This window comes from Lagopus muta, chromosome 19, assembly GCF_023343835.1.
Source record: "Lagopus muta isolate bLagMut1 chromosome 19, bLagMut1 primary, whole genome shotgun sequence".
NCBI classification, from domain to species: Eukaryota; Metazoa; Chordata; class Aves; order Galliformes; family Phasianidae; genus Lagopus; species Lagopus muta.
In genome coordinates, this window is record NC_064451.1 from 9097119 (window position 1) to 9120861 (window position 23743).

Genomic DNA, 23743 nt, shown 5'->3' on the forward strand with positions numbered 1-23743 from the left:
AGGTTTAAATGGATTATTTCCTGGCATTACTGCATAGCATGGTTGATGCTGTAGAGGACTGAACTCAGTAATCCAAGAAGGCCCCTTCCAAATCCCCCTTCCATTGGTTTTAAAACTCAGCAAGAAAAGATTAAACAGACATAATGCTCAACACTGCAGACATCTGAGCAGAACCTGTCACTTATTTTTGAGATGTACTCCCACCTTGCTATCTGGCATGAATTCAAATAACACACTACCTCATGTAAGCACTGCTACTGTCCTTCAACTCTGCCAAGATAAGGACTCATAAAAAAAAAATAGCATATTTGCTGGAGACCTCACCTGATTAGTGATTGCCATACAGAAAACAGGAGCTTAATAATAAGGCAGCCTGAGAAATGCCCAACTGTCAAAACTATAGGAATCCAGCATTTTAAAATAAGATTAGTTCCACTACCTCAGCTTCCTGCAGCTGCTGCTGGAGAACGTAAAAAAATAGCTATGTACAAAAGACACTGAGTTAGTGAATCACATTCTGCATTTTTACCATTAAGGTTTTAAAAGCAAATTAATCAATGGAGTTTTTTCATACATATAAAAATTATGAACTGTTGTTGAATTATAACAGGCCATCATCCAGTATGTTTTACTCTCTTCCTACTATGGACATACAGTGCCCAGTGTTACACATGCAGTACACCACTACAAACATAATATGTGAATAATTACCAACATGTGAGTGTAAGATCATCTTTCTGCATCACTCAGGCTAAAAGCACAGCAGAAACATGAAGACTGAGTTGTACAAGAATGAAGCAGTGAAAACAGGGGTGCTGTAAGGACTGTGTATGGAGGTGAAAACCTGTGCTGGCAGCAGGCTGCAAGGGCTGCAACAGAGCTCTTAGGAAGGAAGAATTCACGCGTGAAGAGGAGCAGTTCTAAGACTGCTGTAGAACAAGAACAGTGAGAGCTCAGCTACGTTGTATCACAAGGCCATTTAGTGAATGTTATTGAACACATGTTGTGTTTTCCTTAACCTTAGAGCCCTGAGACACCTCAGAAACCTATCAGGGAAGAAGAAGCTGTGCATTAGAACATCCTGTGACACAGGAGAAGTGAAATGGCAACCTCTAAGCCTTCAGGAACAAAAGACCAGAGTGGTATTTTTTTGCTTTGTAATAATACACCATTTTAATATTGCTTTATAAGTAATGAAATTCACTCCAATAAGATGGAGCCAAACAGAAATATGATCATATTTCACAAATTCACGTTTTTTAAGACTCATCTAGTTTCATGTAAGCCATCTCTTTATGATGAAAGACAACCTGTTGTCATCACACACTGCCAACGCTCCTTCCTGAGCCGGGGCTGCAAGGGAAGGTATGATGGAAGACAGAGCACTGGGCTTTCGGAAAGCTGGTTGCAGTTTGTAACTGCAGCTCCCGCCAGTAGGTGCTCTTCTGTCCAACAGTTTTTATGTGTTCTGATTCACATTCGGCTCTGTTGAGTAGTTAGATCACAGGGTGTTTTTTGTGGCTGTTGTTTCTAAGAAAAAGTAATTGATGTTTTGAAAAATTACTTGAATTTCCTTTTGTAGAAAACAAAAGAAAAAAAATTGAAGAGAACAAAAATGAATCTTCCAGGGCTACGGTACATACAGTTTATAAACTAGTCAATAAATACAGACCCACTTACCTCTAATTAGTATTAAGGATATTTCAAATTTTATGTGATTTACTATAGCATGAATTCATCCTATCATAAAAGACTTTTCTACTCAAGACTGCTTATTTTTCACTCTTTTACTTGATATTATATTTAAGCTTTAAGAATGAAGTGTGCTGCGGTGTGCACTGAAGTGTGCAATGGAAAGAATTAAGTGCACACAGGATCCCTCTACTTTTTTGTTATAAAAAGGAAACAAACGAACAACACACACAAAAAAAAAAAAGAAAAAAAAGCCAAACCAAGAAACCAATCCCCTCTCCACCACCACACCACCCTCCCTCTACTTTGAGAATTCTGTTTGGTACGTTTCCAGTTACAAGGTCTTGGCTTCCGCTGAGCACAGTTTGAAATAAAATAATGCAGCTTGTTCCTACTGCTGGAACATGCAGAGCAGAGCGTGCAGGCAAGGAATCACTGGCTCCGGCCCAACACTTCAAACCTGTCTTACACTGTCACTCCAATCTTGGAGCAGTTATATATAAAGTTGTAAGATAAGAATGCGCAGTATGAATACCCCTCCCTACCAAAGAACGAGACATGCTTTTATCTTGGACAGAGGCAAAAGGAAGAGGAAAAGCAGAAGATAGGAAAGAAAACACAACCCTACTTGTGAAATGGCTCATTAAGGAAGGCAAAGTGACAGGTAAGTAATTCTTCTTCCCAGGCTCTGTCACAAAGAGAGAGAGATTAAACCAACCAACCACACATTTTGAAATGCTTTGGATAGCCATTCTTTCCTCTTCTCTGTTAATTCCCTACTCTCTTCATTCCTTAGCTTCATAAAAAATCACCTGTTTAAATTTTACTTAGTTTACTTTAGTAGAGAAGTCCTAGAACGCTTGGCAGATACAAAATTAAGATTTTACAAGTTCACTATGATACTGAGCTACATAACACTCCAATTCCATCAGTTCCAATCAGTGTGGGATTGACTGTAAACATTTAATAATTATTAATAGTTTCCAGAGATTACTCTAACTCTCCTAGATTTACTTACCTTACCAAAGAACATGAGAATAACTATTGTAATCTACTCTTTCCTTTTTCTGCCTCGTATCTTACATCCTATAACTTCTGCCTTTCACACAGTATTTACAATTCCATGAAGCAGTTTTAACCTCCATCACAAAGTAGGCCATGGTCAAACAGTAACAGGCTAGGTAATACCTCATCGAATGGACATGGAGGATTGTGTTTTAGAAAGGATCGTTTGAGTACTTAGGCCATAGAACAAGAAAGCAGCATTTATTAAAACCCTCTTCTGCATACCATTCATAAAGAAAACAATCAATATCCATCTACAGAGCAAACAAATGAAAACATTTTCTTTTAGAAAGAAAAATCACAATGTGATTGACTGATAAACCTTCAAATGCCTAACACAAAACTTTGAACTAAATCAAGCTCATGTTTGGTTTTGATGTGCACTCATTCTTAGAAGAGAGCACTCCAGAGTGTTCAGTGCCTTTTATCTCTAGATCCTCGATGGAGCCTAAACAGCATTGAGACTAAACCTTTTAAAACAAAATTGAAAAGAAAAAAAAAAAAAGTGGATTGTCTTATTTTAGTCCAATTTTTGAGTCCATCCAGAGAAGGTATATGACAGTATCATTTATCAGTCTCTTTTTCAGCCAAATAAATTATGAAAAGCAGACTTCACTATGGCTTGAACATTAGTATGCTTACACACCAAGAAGTCCAACAAAGAGCATATCAAAAAACTTTTTAATTTGAATGTTAGAGAGGAAAAGAAGTTGGGTAAAGCCATCACTTAGAACCACAGAACTGAGTTTAGGTTGCATGGCTAAGGCTGGAAGGGGCCCTGGAGGTCATCAAATCTGACCTCAACCGTTCAAAATATCATCAACTGCAGCTGTTTGCTCAGGGCACTGTTCAGTTTAAAATATCTCCAGGATATAAAAGGACAGAGACTCCATTGCATCTCCGGCCCCTTTTTGCAGGCCAAGTACATTCACGTACTTAATGCTCTTGTGAACTAAAAAATATATACAGATATTTCTTCAGAAAATAAACTTAAGTAACCTGAATGGTTAGTGGCACATCAATGTACACTTATTTTTCTAGAACTCCAGAAAAACTCCATGCCAGTGAACATAATTACACAGAAATTAATGATGGTAGTTATACTTAAATATAAAAGCAGGGCTTCATCTCTGCTTACTACGTCCTTCAACAAGAAGAGAACTCTTCACAAGTTTCTGGATATTCCCTTGTACAACTTTCAAAATTATGTTTTCAGTAGGGACTTTCAAACATTGTTCTTCACATTCTGGATATTTCAGCTTATTGCCTATGTATGACTGTCATTAAAAAAAAACATTAGTGTGAATAAAAGAAATTATTCTGCAGTTTACTTACAGTGCTGAGCTTACTACAACAAATGAGGATGCGGCGTTCATACAGCATACTGGCATAGAGATGCAGCATGTTGTTGACATCAACTGCTACAAAATACTCTGTCAGATTTCTCTACGAAAAGAGATAAAATAATTTTGATTCATGATATTACAAAACAAAGTCTTCCATTTAAAAACAACAACAAAAAAAAACACAACAGACTCCATCCTCTTGTTATGCTACATAGAGTACATGGCTACACACAGCAGGTCACCTTGTGTCAGACCAGCTTTTAATTAGCAATGTCTTTCACCTGACTTTTGGGAGATAGGTCACGGATTAATGAAATTGAGGATGCTTCATACACAGTTCTAAAATACAAGATAATTCCTGGAGAAATAAAACCTGTTCTGTCACTTCTACAAAAAATGTCAATGCTGCCTGATGAGGCACAAAACTCACGTTCTAATACAACACTTTTACTGAGACAAATTCAAGTTTTTTAAAGAAAAGAAAGGGTAGCTCCAGTCTACATATCAAAGTAATTCTTATCATTGGAAATTCACACGGGCATTTAGCACAAGGTAAGAGCAGTTATACAGGTCATCTGATCTCTCTGTACTCTCCATAGTTGAAAAAACAAATTTACCTGACAGATCGATGTATTTATACAGTAGAAAAATAACTGCAGCACAAAAATTAAAGAAACATATATTTCATTTGCAAACTGCCTCTAAAGCACAGATAGGAAGACCAAGACACAAGCAGGTAATGCTACTGAAGATGTGCACATACACCACCTGAGCAACAGTGGTTCAAAAAATAAAACACAAGAAAAAAAACAAGAACAAAGCAAGTTTCATCCACACAACATCCCATCGGCCAGGAACAACACCATACATCGTTACCAGTGTAACAGCTCGGGGCACGTGCTGCAGTGGCAAGAACGATGTATTATTTACTAAGGAATTAAGATTATTGCAATAAGCAGTAGAATTAAAACCTACAAACGCAATCCTAAGATTTTTTACCAACAAGATTAGAAAGCTATCAGGTAGATAACATCATCAATACGTAATGCTGTTGTCCCAGCATAAAAGCTTTTGCTGCATAGTGTGAGGCCAGCTTAAATAAAAAGAAAAGTCTTTGGTTTACAAAAGGTATTTTCTTAAATCAGAGAAATTAAAAAAGCTGCAGCAGTGGAAATGTTAATACGTGCAAAAATGCTGATCTAGGTAATTTGTTCCCAAATCACTTCTGGGTACGAAAGGGTTGCTACACACTAAAGGCAGACTTGTACAAAAAGCACATGTGAGAGCAGAATTGGATTAGTCATGAATTCAAGTGCAATCTTAATCATCCTTAAATAAAAAAGCACAGAAAAGCAAAAAGCAAATATGATTTAGAAACTTAAAGAAGCTCAACAAAGCCCATTAGCACTTTTGACAGATCCAAAGATAACTCTAAACCCACCAATACTTGGCCTGAGAAGTCTGCCAAGATGTTTCATACTGTGCAGAAATATGTTCCACAGCTTGCCATCCAAACACAAAGAACCAAAGAAAAATTAAGCCTTGTATTTGGAAGATTTTTGTACCCACATCTACATTGGTAAAAACTAAGCTCATTAGAGTTAGCTTCAAACATGTTAACACAAAACAGTCATTCAGGTCTTGTTACAGAAGAGCTGTTGCAGCAGATAGGTACAGTCAAAAGGAGAAAAAAAAAAAACAACCGAAAAAAAACAACCAGCCAACACATTTTGCCAAAAACCTATTAAACTATCATGTACTTTTTCTGTATTTCTCATCCCATCTGTGCTGATTAGCATGATATTTTTGTCTAAACATAAGCTGTCTTCTCTACATTTCTTCTTCCGCCTCTCACCCATCTTTCCACGACACCAAAACACAACGCATGACGACACAATTACTGCAAATAGTGTGAATTAAAAGAGTTCTCCAGCAACTCACTGAACTTCTTTAGCAGCCACCCAAACGAAGGGTACGGCAAAAGGAAAACTTAATCCCTACGTTCTGCCCGAAGACGTAGGTAGACATGAACATGCATGTATATGTTTGTAAGGCAAAAGTATCGACTAGTGAGAGGGAAAACAGACACAGAGAATGGGTTTGTAATTATTCTTTCAAGTTTACTGTAGTGTAATAGTGGCTTTGACACAGAAACGTGCTTTCAAATGGAAAGATTTACAAGGCTTTACTCTTCCCTGTGCTCAGAAATTTGCCAACAGCACCTGCAAAGCATGTGGGCTGCATGGTAATGTATTGATACTAGGGAAATTCACGTGTTAGCTCTAAGTTGTATTTATAAGAAAGCTGTCATCTTTGAAGATGAAATTGGGACGTACACATGTATTTTGAAAGACATGTCTCATAAGTGACAAAACCATGAATGAGTTAAATAAATACAAATGAAAGCGTTCCAATTTGCAGTGTAATTGTTGCGTACTTTGTTTCCTAGGATTTAAACCTTGCTAAGAAGAAAAAAGAGTGGGATTTTCATAACAGAATACAGGATCTGGTATCACCACTCCTCAAAATTCAGTAGAAATGGCTGCAAAATTCCCTTATGTTTCTTTGAAAGTTCATTTGAAGCACAATCATCTCTTTGATCATCTGCTATTTAGTACCAGTAAATGGACGTGCATGCTGACTCTCAAGGTCCAGAACAGTCCTTTCTTTCTTTGTCATCTAATGAAGAACTTTTCACTACAGGTACAAAAAGGGCTCTCTGCTCTGCAAAGAAAGAGCGAAGCTCAAGCATATTAAAAACATGCATTATCCTTCAGCATTTTACGCTGCTGCTGAAAGGCGTTTACAGAATTTCTGTAAATGTTTTTTATTTGGACAGATCAGTAGAACAGAACAAGTTTCCTTCTGGAAAATTCTCCTCCTGGAAATCCCTCATCTTCTAAATACGTTTATTTCCTTTGTAATTTCACACATTCAAAGTCTAACATGAGTCAGGTCACTTGTTATGCAGTTAAGATACTTTAATTATGCCATGCAGCAACTCCAGAGGCCGGAATAACAAAGACAGTACGACAGTACTCCAGAAAACAGCGTAAGTATAGAAATAAAAAGTGGAGAAGAATAATAAGAAAAACAGACAGTGAAAGATGTACAGTATGAGAAACTGAAAAATAGGCACTGAGATCAGAGATGTAGCAATAAGAATTCCCAAAATAAAACTTACTAAATTTAACTTATTAAATTTAAAGACTTGCGCTGTATTTCCCGCAATTAATTCAATTTCTCTCTGAAGTTACAGTGCATTTACAAACTGTAAAAAAATCATAGGAGTTAACGTTTACACCAAAGTGCCCATGCAAAGTGCTTTGTGGCTCCTCACACACTGGTGTGATACAGGCAGACAACTGCAACAAGCATGTTAACATTCCAAACAGTCCTGTGCAGTACTCCATTAATCATTACATATGACTTCAAAGTTTGGTACTACTAAAACTTTGGCTAATAGGAGTTTTAAAATGTAATTATCAATAAGATAAGCAGGATTTTGAATAAGGCAGTCCAATTGATGAATGGAGATTCATGCTCATTTAATGTCCTTGTACTACTGCCAAATATGCTGCAATTCTACACGAAAGCCGTACTGATAGATAAAATTCTCATAATGAATTACATGATAGCTAATAGAAAAAAGAAAACACACGAAAGAAACACAAAATGGTCAACTGCAACAAAAGTTAGACCGGTGGATCTGAATTTTAACATTTTTCTTTCATAAAATGAGCCCTATCTTTTTAAACTTGGGTGTGCATGCATGCGTGCACACATGCTAAAGAACAAAATGTTCTTCCACCTCTATTCCCAGAGGAGCCCTGGTTCACCCCAGACACTGTGCAGAGCCCATCCTTCACAGTGACATCAGCGCCCAGGATACCTACAGCAAAACAGCCACATTCCCTCAGAGGCACATCAGCACCACTCAGTGATTCAAAGAGGATGCTTTTTAGCATCACACAGCACTCCTTCCCATGAAGGCTGAACATTCAGCTTTCAAAGGGTTTCCAACTCCTTCTGGCCCAAGGCCTCTGCTTTTATAACTGCCTTTGATTCATGAGCATTCATCACATCTCCTGCTCAAATGTTTTGGGAAGCTGACTCATACCTTTGAATATAAAGCGAACACGACCCCAGCAGACATAACGAACAGAGCATAAACACTCAGAAAAGGCTTCAGGAAGTATAGCTGTAGTGCATGCGTTAACTGCTCCACATCAGTTAAAGCAGGTCCAGGCCAGAAGACCTACATTTAATCCTGTCACTAGTTTCTTACTGCTCATTTTTCCTGCCTTTTAATTTACCAGCCTGTAAAATGGAAATGAACTTCATTTCTTGCTCTCCAGGAGATTTGAGGCTTACCAAATAAAAACTATTAAAGTTTGAGATGATCAGCATAAAAGAGATTACCATGAAATATCAATCCTATAAACAAATAATCATGTCTGGATTAAGACAGGAAATACACTAGACTGATAGCCATTTTAGGTTCAGAAACAGATTGTTTAATAACTGCTAAAGTACCACATTTCTGTGAAAATAAAGCATCTTAGAGCAAAAAGCATATTTACTGCATTTACTGAGGGGATATATGTCTGCATGGAAAGCCTATGACAGAAAAGTTACTAACAACATTTTTAAACAGACATAAAAAGCCCCAGGTGCAAGCTGCTATCCAAATCATCCACAAATGAGAAAGAATGTCTTAATAATTTCCTTCACTCTTTCTATTTTTTCCCCCCTTCTTTCCTTTCATGCCATAAATTTAAGTTTATGACGCTAAGGCAGACTTCAAAATACTCAAGTAAGAAAACTGAGATGTCAGACACAGAAAATTGGCTAAGAGATGTAGCAGGTGCATATTAAAGAATATCTAAGAGAAGCAAATGCTAGCACTGTCTTCCCACAGGCCCATCATCTGGTAACAAATTTAAGCAATGCTGAAAAGCATACAAGACAATTTTGTCAGGTTTAAAAAGTCTCAGAAGTGGCCCTAAATAATGCAGGTATATATTCTCAGCAAACTACCTAAGAAGCAGATCATGTTTTCCCAGTCTCCTATGTCACTTTCAGAAAGGTCTCACTGAATGAATGACAGATCCCCTTTTTTTTCCCTGTCCATATCAATTTATCCATCAGTACTTCAATAAATTTCAGCTTGCAGTCACAAATACAGATGACAAACCCTTCAATGTTATAGCCTAAATACGATACAGAAGGAAGATGTCATCACAAATGAAAGAATGACAACTCTGCACAACAACAGTTAGAAACGTAGCTTTAAAGCAACACAAGAGTCTACAAACCTAGATGTTCCTCTGAATTAATACAAATATTTTAAGTAAGGATATGATGTCTGAATATACCCACAACATCTTAAAGAACAAGCCAAATTAATACCAAAATGGTATTTGATCTATAGTTGATCTATATTACTATATACTAGCAATAAAAATGTTTGAAACATTGAATTCTTCCACTGCCTAAATTACACCTTTGAGACACTTGAATAAATTTAAAAACAAAACCAAAAACACGCTGTTCCAAAACTTCTTTCTTTAACTAAAATTTATTTGGAACTAGCACGCTCTTTCTCTAACAGAGAAAAGAAAATACTATATGTTAATAATTACTTTCCAAATTTAGCTTTTAATTTCAGCTTCTGATACATCAAGAAGGCCAACAAAGTATGGAGACATCACAGAGAGCACAAACTTGAACCTGGATGCAAAAGAAAAAGTTGGTTCCTTAGTTGTGAGAAGTTTCTTTTAAAGCATAAGTTGCTACAGAGGTGAAATCAACTTCCTGAGAGAGATTAAAATCCTTTCTCTCAAACTTTGCATTTTACATAAAGAAGAATATTTGCAGCACTCCTCTAAGTGGTAACCAAAACTGGCTTGGATTACTTCCAGGAATTCTTCATATTCTTCTTGTAAAGTCCCACCATTCATGCAAATTCACATCATTGGTCCCCAGAATTTTTTGAAAGGCCACCACGCCTTCACATGCAGACAGTTACCAAATCCCTGTTCTTTGCTGATTTTGAGCAGGCTAAAACTATAGATTTTAAATTTTCTCACTCATTAGGACAAAGAAATTATTGAGTGTTAACAGCTTGTAATAATAGAGTGATAATAATACATGGCTTTGTATTTTTCGAGTAATGATTTCTACTTACAGCTTAAGATAATTATTCTGTAAATTTGCTACTCCTCAGTCATTTGATACCTCTGCTTAATTAGCAGGGCAAATACTAAAAACTTCACTCTGGTATGATGTAGATGTACTTCAATAGGCCTTTTACTCCTGTACCTTTGCACTTAGAAACACCATTTTCTCTCTCTCACACCACTCAGTATAAATTAAACACCTAAATTTTATTTCAACAACCAGCAGTGTTTTACTGAATGCAATATATTATCAGGGCAAACAGAGGTAATGCTACCTATTTACCCTTTCTTTTTAGTATCATCAGCAAAATAAAGTGCATGGTCCTCTATTATACTCACATTTTCAGGTATACTAGGAAGCTCTCTGATGTCAGGCACAGTAAAGTAAGAGTGCTATAAAAGAAGAGCAAAACATGATTATTTTGATATTGTCAAAAGCATTCTAAACTTGTGCTTCATATTAGCAGCTGCTCAACCAAGTAATAAGGACAACACATTAATTACCAACTACCAAGATGACTTGCTTGTTCTAGATTTCAAAAGCTGAAATCTCAGATCCCAAATGCAACACGATATGTAATCAGGTAAGATGGCGTTCCTTTGTTCTGCAGATACTGACACAGACAGACTTGCACAACATATGACATATGCCAAGAAATATCCAAGGCAGTCTGTAACTCAAACTAGCTTTCCATAGCCCATGGCAAGCTGCTCAGTGAACCAGGAAACAAAGGCAAGGAGGTCCTTTTCTAACTTTTTAGTGAGTTTCATTAAAGACAATAGTAAAGTTATGGAAATTTCCAAGAAATATGTCCTATGCTCTTACACCAATCGTCAAATTATGACTGAAGTTCTTAGCCACTTCTATCTTCCTTAAAGAATTTGAAAGACAACTGATTTCCCACTTTCACAGACCGTTATATTGTTAATTTTTTTTTAATTGACTGTGTTCCAAGAAAACAGCTTCATTCCAGTTCCCATTCTGATAACACACAGCTTGCACGATTCTTGGTTACAGCACCAAGAAAGGAAAAGATTGTGCAACTAACTTGTCTTGTAAATTGCTGTTACAACAATTTACATTGTATTCACAATGTTTACAATCTTAGGACTTTTTATTATTTGTTGAAGCTTTATAGGGTTGTATATCCTTGGCACAGTTCCACCGCTGGCACAGTTTTCTTGTACACATCCCATACGTTTCAGTGCTTCATCAACAGTCTGTAGGCTGAAATAGCAAGCAGGTGTACCAGCTACACTGAGCACAATGAATTTCTATAAACACAACTTTTGCTTTACAAAACACCACTGTTTTACTTGGCTAGAAAGATGAAGAAGCACAGTAGTAGAATACACAACTGTATCACATTTAGGAGCCTCACTCCAATCCCAAGACAGCCTTCCAACAGCCACAATAAAATGCATAAAGATACCCTAGCAAACACTCCTTAGTCTGCTTCTTGATACATTTTCTTGCTTCACTGTGCATGGAATGTCTGAGGCAAGGGGAGAACAGCAGCATTCCTTGAAACCACTGGTATGAAAAAAAAAACCTGAATATCCCAAATGATCACTGACTTTTAAGACAGCTCTTCCTTTGGTCAAAGAGAAATGCCATTCATAGAACAGCCAGCCTCAAAAGGACTGGAGCATTTCTACTTCCAACTGGTGACCTGAGCAAGGCCAACAACTGTTACCTGTCGACAGACATCACAGAGTGAAGTGATGAGAGCAAGCTGGTGGTAGCCAAAAAATATTTTAGAAGAAGGACTAAAGGCAAAGAGAGTGGGAGAAGAAAACTGGCTGCACACATCACTTGTTTCCATGTGAACTCCAAATGACTAATTGGCAACTGCACCAACATGCATCTTTAGTACTTTTCCACTACAACCTGGTACACAAAGTAGTTCTACAAAAATTAATTTGAATACAGACAACCCAAAAGACTAATTTCAAACCACAATCCCTTCAATAAAATCCCACATCTATTCTTTCAGTGGTCTTTGATAAGGTTTCTAACAAAACATTTATATGAAATAAAACCTTATTTGTGAATGTTTTTCCTGGAGAAAGGAGAAGTTACAAAACTCAATTAACAGCTAGCAATCAGAACACTGTTACAACAGTACATGATTGCTTTCCAGTCTTGCCCCTTGCACGCTCGCATGGTCTAAGAGCTCTGCAGAAGTGTGGACAATAAATGTCATGCTGCTGCTCTGTGACCTCTAGCAGGTCGCAAATGATACGGTGAGACATTTCCATGGGGAGTACATACAATCCTCCTCCAATCAAAGAACAGCATTTCAAAGACATGTGAGGTTAAGGAAAGGGAAACAGAGGGCCTCAGATGTGAAAAGGGGAATTTCACAGCTCTGAGTCCTCATAGGAAAACAATATCTACATGCCAAGTCCCAAAAAGGAGAACTGCTTCGGACATTTCTCTATTATGGCAAGCAATGAAAATTAAACACCTCAGTTTACATCTTATTTTACTCTTCACTTACCAATCCAAGCTGAACAGGGGTTTTTGGCTCAGGGATGCTAAGTTTATGAAATGTTTCCAGAAGCTCATTCCTTTGATTATCCTGAAATAAGAAAAAAAAAAAAGAACAAAACAAGAAAACAAAGGAAAACAAAGTACGCATTACTACAACAAACTAACTGGAAAACAGAAGGATAATGTCTGTTACGGGGGGGGCAGAGAACAGGCAGGTGTTAGAATGGCTTGATACATCAGACTACGCACAGTAATAAACGTAGTTTCCTCTGATAGCTGATTTTATAATTTTTTTTAACATTATTTTATCCCCACATACATATTTTCACGTTATTTCTGCAACCTACTAAGTCACCAATATATCAGTACATAGTTACTCAGCTTGGAGCAAGCCAGTTTGCACTGCAAGTCCTTTACAACGACTCGTTAGCTTAGGCTAAAACAAGAAGTATTTAGCCCCCGTAGAAGAAGATACAATCCTACATGACTGTACCTCAAACAGCAATGTTTCTGACAAATGCAAACTAATTACTGCAAAATAAATCAAAGCAGCAACCTAAGATTATAGTTGCAACATTTTAAATAGATGAAACTAAGCTAGGCATTGCAATCGTGATCTCTCTGTATCATGAACTACCTTTCATAAAACTAGAATCAAATTTTAATAGCTTAGTTTACATTCTTACACTACCTCAAAACTCATTTTTATGTTGTTTTGCTTTCAAAGCAAAACCAGCATGTAAAAGAGGTAGGCCAGATTAAGCTACCTGGGTCAGCATTTTGCATCACTAAACTCAGTTCTTCACTTACTTTACGTGACAAGTAAGGTTTGATAAGACATTGATCTGCTCAAGGTGCATGAAGCACCACGATCTGGGAACTGCATGATGTGGTGAACACAGCTCAGGTCATCAAAGAGTTTAAGTGACTGTAGGGAAACCATTAACTTGAATTGGATCCACAGTCACAGTTCTTAAATGCATTCTTTTCTCAAAAACAATTTAAAAGCTGATTTACTTTTCATAGGTGGTTGACAAACTTTCAGCCTAGCTGAATAAGTACTTCGCTATAAGTGCAAAATAGAGATTCATAAATTCACATGGCCATGTCTGATCTCTGTTAAAACAGCTTGCTTTTCAGTCTCTCTCCCACGTTTTGATATTGGGGCAGGGAAGAGAAGGGTTAGTACTTTAGAATAATACCTGTCCTTTTGCTGAATAATCTGCCAAGACATTGAGCAGCTTATAAAAGACTTCAAACCATGGTAGGTAACTAAAAAAAAACACACACAAAAACAAAACAAAACAAAACAAAAAAAAAAAAAAAAAAAAAAGGAAGAAAAAGCATACATTTAACTTGTTAAACTTCAGTTAGTAAATCCAAGATCACTGGCTATATTTACTTGCATCCTCAACAACAGTCTTCACTGGACACACTTTGCACACATCTGCTAGGAAAGTCACATTGGACCTTCACTGAAGGACTGATGTGAAGGAGAGCACTGCAAGAAGGCTGAAGCATCCCCTTCCATTGGCCACTGAGCTTCAATAATAACTCCTTCCCAGAGTTTCCAACCACTCATGGGCACCTGGCTTAAAACACAGTACTGGCTGTAAATAAGCTTTGAGAGCAGATCGGTGAATGCCAGAAGTCTGCAGGAATTTCTTCTCACCCCACATGAAACAAACATTCAGATTGTTACACAGATCCATCAAAGAACTGCACACAAATTTACCTGTGCTCATGTATGGTAGAATATTTTAAATGATTATTACCCAAAAAGTACAGCTAGTTACTAGTCTTCAGTATAGCTGCTGAACATCAGGAAACTGCATATAAACAGCTGTTTTGGGTTTGAAAACAGACACAACAGGCTTCTTTATTTACTTTATTTACATTACAAAAGCAGCATCCTGATTTTTTTTAATAAACCATCATGACTACTAAATCTTATTCTGCATCCTGTATCACTGCATTTAGCTCAGCTAAGTTAGGTCACACTGAAGTAAGTCTGCCAGCAACTTACAAAAGCATCACATTAAACAAAGACACAACGCTCAGAAAATCCCATCTTATTTATTTCCTTTACATCCCCACTCAATAAAATACGACAACTAAGATGTTATTTTTCACCATTTTGCTTTGGCCTGATTTTGGACCACATCTTCATGGCACAGTTCTTTATTTCAGCTCCCTTTTAAATCCCAGCATGGAATTTCCCCTCAGCTGCAGCAAATGGGAAAGAAAGTTGACATGACGCACAGACTGACTCTTCTTTTAATTATAAATAATTATTGAAGCACAGATGCTTTCTGAAGCAAATGGATTCTATTTTGATAGAGTTAGACAAGATTTAAAGTTTTTATAAAATATGGCTGCATCCTGACATCTATAAAGAATGGAGTGCCCTGTGTTTCCTAACTGTACAGCTTTTAGTAATAAATGAAGTGAGAAGCTATATATGAGACAGATAAAGTGAACGGCACTCCATCATTATCATTTGTTTGAAGCCTGAAAACGCTACTGTAACATGTAAGTAGCTTATCAGAAAACACTGATAAGAAACTTAACTTTTCATGCTATATGACAGTATTATCATTTAAATTAATATGCTTTAAGTATCTTTACAAACAGTGTATTAGAATAGAGCAGAAAGACAGACAATTACCACTTTAAACAGCATTTAAGTTTGGCATATATTGTAAACATTCAAGAAGGATTAGGCAGAAGATAGGTTTCTTTTTTTCTGTTTAGTTAAATAAACTTCAGCGGAGTTAAAAGCCATTACAAGAGTAACAAGAAATCCTCTCAAAACCTATCTGCTAAGTAGAGATTAAGAACCCAGGAAACAAATCCTTGCAAGCTATCAACCAAAGATAGTCAGAAGATGAAAAAAACAGAACACCAGGAAGACAAAAAGCTCGCCAGCAGAATGAAAACCACAACTTACTTCAGGAAGGCACATTTAAGTTCTGCTTAATTGCTCAGGAAATAAGTCCGTGTCTGAAGCAGATCTCAACACAACACGATACAGAGAGGGATTTATGCTGGCGCTCAAGAGAGGTGCAAGACAACAACAACAACAAGATACTCTGGAAAACCCCCAAAAGCTGCTGATTCAGCTAAAAAGTTTAATAATGTCTTCATAAAAGAATTACACCAGTGCTAAGTAGCTTTGAAAAAAATCTATGCATTTATTACAGATCTAAATATTCAGTCTGGGTTCATATGACACATAAAAAACACAAAAAGAAATCAGTTGTGAATCTCTGCGGAGCTTCCATAAAGCGACTTCAGCCAAGTCTGACATAATGAATATATCATGTAATCAATCACTTTAAGCTCTGCCATCTTACTCTACTATAATATCCGTGTATTTACCCTATCTATTACACATGAATTGTATGGCAAATTTATTACCACAAGAAGTTACATTTCTGGAATCTGTGGGAGCTCCTTCTGCTTTTGAAGAGCCAAAGAGGTGCATGACCAGCTTTAAAATTCAAATCAATTCAATATTTTAAACGTTTAAGGTCCCGTAGAGTCCTGCAGGTATTTAGACTGCTGAATTGCTATCACAGATCAAGAAACAGTTATTTGAAGCTTTTTCAACATATTTGTCACAAAGAAGAAAGGTGTGGGTTGTGCCTCTGAGCAGCCCCTGCCATAGAGATGGGGCAGAATTCAGTCAGAGTCCTTCTGTGCCACATGCAGCTGAAGCAGCACAACTGGTAGCACTGCTGAAGATTTATGGCTTATGACTTGCTCATATTTAATTTGTAACCAAACACTTCCCCTTCCCCTTAGCTACCTTAGAAGTTTTGATTAACTCTTGTTTTCACAGGTCAGAGGTTAAACAAAGGAAGGGAAGAGCTCTGCAGTGAGATTGCCCAGAGCACCACAGCATGTGAGCACACACACATGCGTGCACACAGAGACACACACACACACAGACATGCGCACAGCTGTACAAGCAACACAGAAAAAGGTTGTGGATGGGAGGTTATTCACAGAATTTAAAGTTCAAAGACCCCAAGAAGAGGAATGTGGCTGCAGAGCAAACAAAAAAAAGGCAATCTGAAATTTACTTTTAAGTTTAATGCTTTCAATTTCCTCACAAATGCGTGTGTGTGTGTGTGTGTGTGTGCGCAACGCATTTGCCACAAATCACGACAGCCAATTCCAGCCTGACCCAGGCAGGCAGCGAGGTCGGCACTCTGCTTTGCTCTCCTCCTGCGATGCAGCTCACTGCTGGAGACAGGCCAGTCTGACGGGAAACAAACATGGGCACAGGAAAGCTGCTTATTATGCTACATAAGGTCTGCACAAACTCCACTGCACAAGTCGCACAGTACCTTATTCAGAAACTCGTATGTCATCACCTTTTTAGTGCGCTCCTTGAAAGCACAAAACATCATTAGTTACATGTGTCATAGCAATTAGGGACAGTCCAAACGCTAAGACAACAGTGCTGCACTCCAGCTTGTAAACACAAATGTTTTCCAAAAGCAGATTTTAAAGAATACTGTTGCAAAACCAACAACCGCTTGAGACAACAGGAAAGATCTTTATTTCTTATGTACAAAAAGAAACAAATGAGCGCAGTAACAAACGCAGCAGCTGTGTGGATGGCTGGTGCTGCTGGGAAGGGGCTCTCAGGGCTGCAGAAAGCAGCAGAGCCCCTCACGCCCCGCAGACCCGGTGGCACCGGGAGGCAGAGGGCAGCGGCCGCACGGCAGCTGTGTGCAGGGGCAGAGCGCAGCCTGCACCCCACGCCTTACGTGGAACACAAGATGTCAGCACCCAGCGCGAGCTGCTGCACAGATGAAAATGCTGTACTGCAGTCAACTGAGCTTTGAATTTTTCAACGTATCAACCCACTTGTGTGTTTTAGCGTTTGAAAGGAAAAAGCTACAAAAGCAGCACATGTGAGGTCACATTTCTGACCTCCAGAAAGAGCAGCAGCCAGAAGAGCAGAATGCAGAGCCCTCCTCCTTGAAATGAAGGAGCTGCCCTGGTTTGTGCACGCATATGTGAACAGCATGCAAACACACACAGCCAGATCGAGTCTTTGCACAGCAAGAAGTTGGGGAGGCTGAGCAGAACCTAGCTGCTGCTAGAACTGAGGACCTTCTTCCTTCTTTTCTTATACACTTAGTACAGAAGCTTAAAAAACAAACAAAAATTATTAACACTGCTTGTAATGTAACTATAAAGAAACTACTTCCAGTCGAATCACACAACAGAACGTTAATAGAAACTAACACTTCATATCCATAGGTACTATTTGATATGAACAAGTAGAAAAGGCCTCAAGAGCGCATTAAAATGAGTTGCCTGATTTTAGTTAATTATTTGCCTAAACCCTCTTCTGGTCTGTTTAACATAGGTAATCCTGAAAATAAAATTTCAGTATGTACAACCACTCATGTTGCTCAACTTACAGCAACAGGTACATGGGAAAACACCGCAGGCTTCACTGTACTGCTCCTGTACTGTCTGCCATGCGGTTCCCCAGTTTAGGATATTCAGTGAATGTAAACTTTCTGCTCTGAAAATACTTAAGAGACTGAAGAAATACCCTTCATAACATCAGTGCTTTGGCTCTTAGCTAACACGCCAGGATCCCTGACAGTAAGCCGTGGGGCTTGAAGCTGTGCAAATGCTCCAGTGCTATCAGCATCTAACAACTCCTTCCCGGTGATGGCACAGAAAGCCAAGAAGATAGCTGCATTATGACACCTGCCCACATGTAAAGATGTATCTAATTTAATTGAACAGAATTGGCCAACAAATAAATAAGAAAACACAGCATCTCTAGCAATAGCAAAGGAAAATATCCAAGAAAGCTGTCTACACATGTATGCTTTATCAAATAAAACATCATTTCCCAAGGGAAAAAACAACAACAACAAAAACAGCTGTTTCTTATTCAGTTACAAAGCATTACTAATGAATAGAAGTTTTGATAGCAAATATGCTTTCTTTGAAATGTGAAAATTTCACCATTATTGCTTCTTCAGACATTTTTTGAGTGCTCATTACGATGAAGAAGAATCAGAGACTACAGTGAGTAACACTCAAATCAGCACAGCCACTTCATGAATACCGTGCACACCCAAGGTCAAGTGCAAAGAGAGGCTGACAAAGTGGCCAACGCTTTGGAACCAGGAATTACTGCCAGAAAGTGAAGTCAGCTTCAAAAGGCAAATCTTTTTTGGTGCTAACTGTAAGAAGGCAGCAAAGGAGGAAGCAATTCAAGATACCAACATGTGCAAGGGCACTGTGAAAACTGAATGCAGAAATGACTCCTGTGGAGCATTAAGGAACTTGAGAACACTGAGAACTTCAGCAGTAAAATCATGGCAAGTTCCACTGCAAGCACGGGTAATTCCAATGGCAAGGGGTCCTTCTTAAGATGATTGTATTTGCTAATTAACATATCAAATTCCTCAATCTGATTTTTGACATTCTATTTTACTGGTGTGCTGATAGCAGTAAAAAGCAAAGTGAATGCTTTTGGAAAGGTACCTGTAGTGCCCTTGGATTCCTTTCTTACGTGATTTACCAATCAACGCAAAGTTTAAGAAAATTTATTGAATTCTATGACAAGATAATTTCTGTTTAATTTATTTTGGAATAACCTTTGAGCTCTGCCGTCAGGAACTTTCTGTTTTCACTCTGGTGGGTCACTCCCTTTAAAATAAAATAATCAAAGATTTTAACTTCTAACATACAAGTTATTCACAGCATTGGGAAACCTTGCCAAGTGAGATTTCTCCAGTCAGTCCACATGGAGAAAAGAGAAAGGATTTCCTTTAAAAGGCAGAACCTAGGGTCTGCTGAAATGAAATGTAAAACTGTAAGTGGATTTTGGAGAGTGCATACATCTCTAAAGCCTGGGGCACAGGCTCAAGACAGAAGAAAAGAACTGTGCCATTTGATCAGCTTTACAACAGAGTAGCACTACTACACAAGTCTCTCACAGCTTTTATGGAGTGGAAAGCTGCAGTTTTTACTGTACCCAGCTAATCTAAGCTTGTCTGACCAGGTAAAACTCCACTCTCAGATTTAGCATCAAGAGCACTCACTCAAAGATAAATAAAAGAAGTTTTTAGTGGATGTAAAATGAAATAGCAAGCCTCAAACTGCCTAACACAACAAAAGGTCTCTTGTCCCTTTTTAGAAGGCGGAGTAAAATCTTTGTGGGTTTGGTAGTTGTGCTTTGTTGTTTTTTCAGCTTAATTCTGAGAATGCAACTTCTCAAGCACGCAAGCTCAACAGCAAAGTTCTAATTTTGTTTGCACCTACGAGGCAAATACCAACTTTATACTCTTATTAAAAACCACATGGAAACAACATTCCCTAAAGCAAACGTAGTGAGAAGATGGATGTAGTGAAGTGTTTGACAGATAATGTGTGAGATTTATCAAGTGCAACTAGATAGTCTTCGAATTAAAAAGTCACCAACAATTACATTCCACTCAGTGCCAAGAGGAATGCATCGAACAACGTTTTCTTTGGCCACTGTTAACAAGGAGAAGGCAGAGAATAGCCTTAAACTGAGAAAAGTTACAGACACTACTTGCAGTACGCTCCTCAGACAAAAAAAAAAAAAGAAAAAGAAAAAAAAAGAATGGTTTGGCACACGGGGCATGATTTTAAAAAGGCAGGATGTGTTAGAAAGTATGAGAGCCTAAAGATCACCACTGAAGTGACAATACAGAAAAAGGATTCCAAAGGCTTAACTTGTCAAGGAACCTCTTCTGAAACCACGTGTAAAAGTACACATGAAAGTGCTGGAAGAGAGAACTCTAGATGTGGCAGACAGTCAGAGATCCCACTAGGTTTGAGACATCTGGCATCAGTTGAAATCCATCACATTTCATTTGGGGATCAAAGAGTAGTGTTAAGTCTATCACAGGTTGAAACAGCAGATCCTAAACACCCTTTTTATCCCGGCACAAATTAACCCTTCTTCCTTGACCAGAAAACAGCTCCTTTTCATTAAAGATGTCAATCATAGATACTTACTGGCCTATGTACTTTAGAACTGAATTTGATCTAAAATTTCTGTAGAACCATGAACTTTTTATTATAAATCAGAAGTGCTCCCTGTGAGTAAAATGCCCACCGTGCTGCAGCACACTACTGCTTCCTTACAGCAAGCACCTCATGCTACAAACACATCAGTTTGCAAAAACCAAGTCAGAGCCTGACATGATTGCATGCTATCTATGACTACAGTGCCAAATCTGTTTCAGGATTCCCAATGAGCATTTAGACTCATTTAGCTATTGGACAAATAAACACATTAAATGCAATAGTGCTTGACTCTCCACTGCAGAAATACCGTGGATGATCCTGACCACCAGGCATCCCATAAATGTGACACAAATTAGCAGAAAAGACTCTGGTCCTTTAGCTGGCTGGAATGCCCAATTTTTATTTACAAAATATCCTGCAGTCAGTTTAAACAAATCATTAAGTAGGAGATTGCTCACTATCACTTTATTCTCTGAACACTTGGGCTGGGGGACCAACATAAATGAATTTTAAAACACCCTGAGGTGAATTACGGTCAGGTAAATAACACAAGAACTGTGTGGGTGTGAAGGAAGATCTGTCCCTTTATCAAGCATGTTGATAAACATCAGTGGATGTAACTTAAGGTTTCTATTTCAGATACACACGCAATCCAGAGAACACTGATTCCACAGTGTCTTTTCTCCTATTATTTCAGTGTGGCTGAATCAAGATTTCTCTTGAAAAAACAAGCAACAATCATCAACTCATGCAGCTTTTGCAGCAGTTTTCCCTCTCAGAACAGCCTGTGCTTCTCCAGTTACTACCACATAACCTGAGGGTTCCTGCCAGACCTTGATTTTCGAAGTAGGAAATGGCCATGTGCAGCATTGGTCTCACTCCTAAGATGCGCTCTCTAAACTTTCTGACGGCAACAAAGAAGTGGAAAACCTCTCCATCCTGTACTTAACTACCTCCTACTTTTTTGATGCCAGGGACCTCGGTTTTCCCAAGGGTGATGTGCTAATTCTTTTTGTATAAGCACTAAAATGTACGTTTCCAAACCAGTCAGCCAGGGCCAAAGGTAATAAAAAGTGATGTGATTTAATTATTTCTGTAACAGTTGTTCAGCAAGTAAAGGAGGTGTGACATGAAGCCCTAATTAAGTAAAATTTGTTTCTGGTCAGTAGGTAAGAGCAGTGAACTCGCTGGACTAAAATGCAGTACTCTTAGCTTTATCTCATTCCACTGGTAGCAATACATTAGTATTATTAGAACCCGACATTTTTCATTGTGATCCTTACCACTGATATTTCACAGAGGTGTGTTACTTGCCAACAAGACTAAAGCTTTGGTAAAATCTTCCAAACAACTTCCTTTAACACACCTTCATTATCCTTGGAATACACTAAAAGACAGTTACCTTGGGTTGGCGATGTAGAGGGAAAAGGAGAAAGGAGGGTTGTTCATTTGTTTTGGAGTGTGTTCGTTTTTAAAGATTTATTTATTTTGGCAACATTTACCCTAAGCTAGGTGTGGAGGATGGAACAAAGAATGATACCACATGGGAAATAATTTAAAATGACAGATAAAATTTTAAGTGGTCTAACTTTCTTCAACTAATGTATCAATTAAGCATCTTTTATTTGCCCATCCTTACTTCTACCTCTTTCCCAAAAACCACTTTGAGGATTCCTCTCTCCCTCTGCACATACTCCTCCTGCCATTCATTTTGCTTTTTCCTTCGCTATACAAAACAGGAATGCTTAGCTGTATTATAGCAGTGCTCCTCAGCCAACATGCTGGGGCCTCTGACTGCGCTTCCCTGAGTGCAACATCCATGAATTCAGATCCTTAATTTTACTACTGCTATGATTAAAAGCAGCAGGCAGCAGACTGAGATGAAACAAGAACAAAGTACTTGTTGCAGAGGAGCAACTCTCAGATAAGAGCACCACATTTATTTAAATACCTTCAGGAAATATACAGAATAACTCAAATCTGTGGTAAACTCAATCTAGGGCAACAAAATCATACCTTTCCCTTGTTCCTGCACATCTCATTATAGTTTTTGGAGTTAGATAACACTTTTAGACAGCCATCTAAAGAAGATCCCATTATAACCAGTGAAGTGAAACATGCATCTCCAGAGCAGGATTTGCCTGGTCTCCAGGGTATAGTCAGAAAGTGAATCACATTCTGGAGACTTCTCCTAGCTTATCCATTTCTAACACTGCTGTAAAAACTGCGAGTGAGTTCTGTGAGAGTCTGTGCATGACTTGTTGCCACCTTTGGAGACACAGAAAGTACCTTACAGCACCAACCATGCCATCACGAAGGTGATAAACTGCACACAGTGCCAGCTGGAGTGTCAGGACTGCTGCGCTTGTGAAGCTGCACAAGTAGAAGCAAGTTCACAGATTTTCTTAGAGGTTATAAACTTTCAAAAACAAATGTAAAAAAAAAAAAAAGCAACTGCACATAGGACTACATATGTTTAGCTTGCCTGTCGTCACAGAAAAATTTCTGTTCTGAGCAGAACTGGAAGAGTTGACAAAAAGCACACATAGAAATAGCTCACTCTGAAAGGCATTAATCCATTCATGTAGATTTGAGAGCTCAAGATGCATTACCTCTTTTGTAACATCATAGGATGGCAACTCCCCCAACCTGCTGCAGCATGCCTTCCAGCAACTCCACAGTCAAGGCCCTTTCCATGCCCTCCCCAGCTCCATGATCCCCGCTCCCACAGCACAACCCAGAGCCGCACACTGGGGTGGCACAAGGAAGCCCATGCTGGGAGCACTTCGCTTCCTGCTCAGGATCAACAGAAGGCACAGGCAGTGGAACATTAAGAGTTCGAGCGAAATGCACATTTCTCTGTTCTACAGTTTTGAACTTGAGAACTACTACGCTTTTCTGTCAACAACTTTCTT

At 38.3% G+C, this 23743-nt stretch overlaps 1 protein-coding gene across 9 annotated transcripts in view; it reads right to left on the reverse strand.

The window, feature by feature from the left end:
* DENND1A (DENN domain containing 1A) overlaps positions 1-23743 on the reverse strand; it is a 172119-nt gene that overhangs the window by 89778 nt on the left and 58598 nt on the right. For 7 of the 9 annotated variants that reach the window (XM_048966075.1, XM_048966068.1, XM_048966066.1 and 4 more), the window contains exons 6-9: positions 13985-14054; positions 12790-12870; positions 10625-10678; positions 4093-4203 (exon numbers count right to left, since the gene is read on the reverse strand). In XM_048966075.1, coding sequence (XP_048822032.1) covers positions 4093-4203; positions 10625-10678; positions 12790-12870; positions 13985-14054 — 316 coding nt within the window. The remainder of the gene's footprint in view (positions 1-4092; positions 4204-10624; positions 10679-12789; positions 12871-13984; positions 14055-23743) is intronic. The other 2 variants (XM_048966070.1, XM_048966074.1) reach the window with 1 other exon arrangement.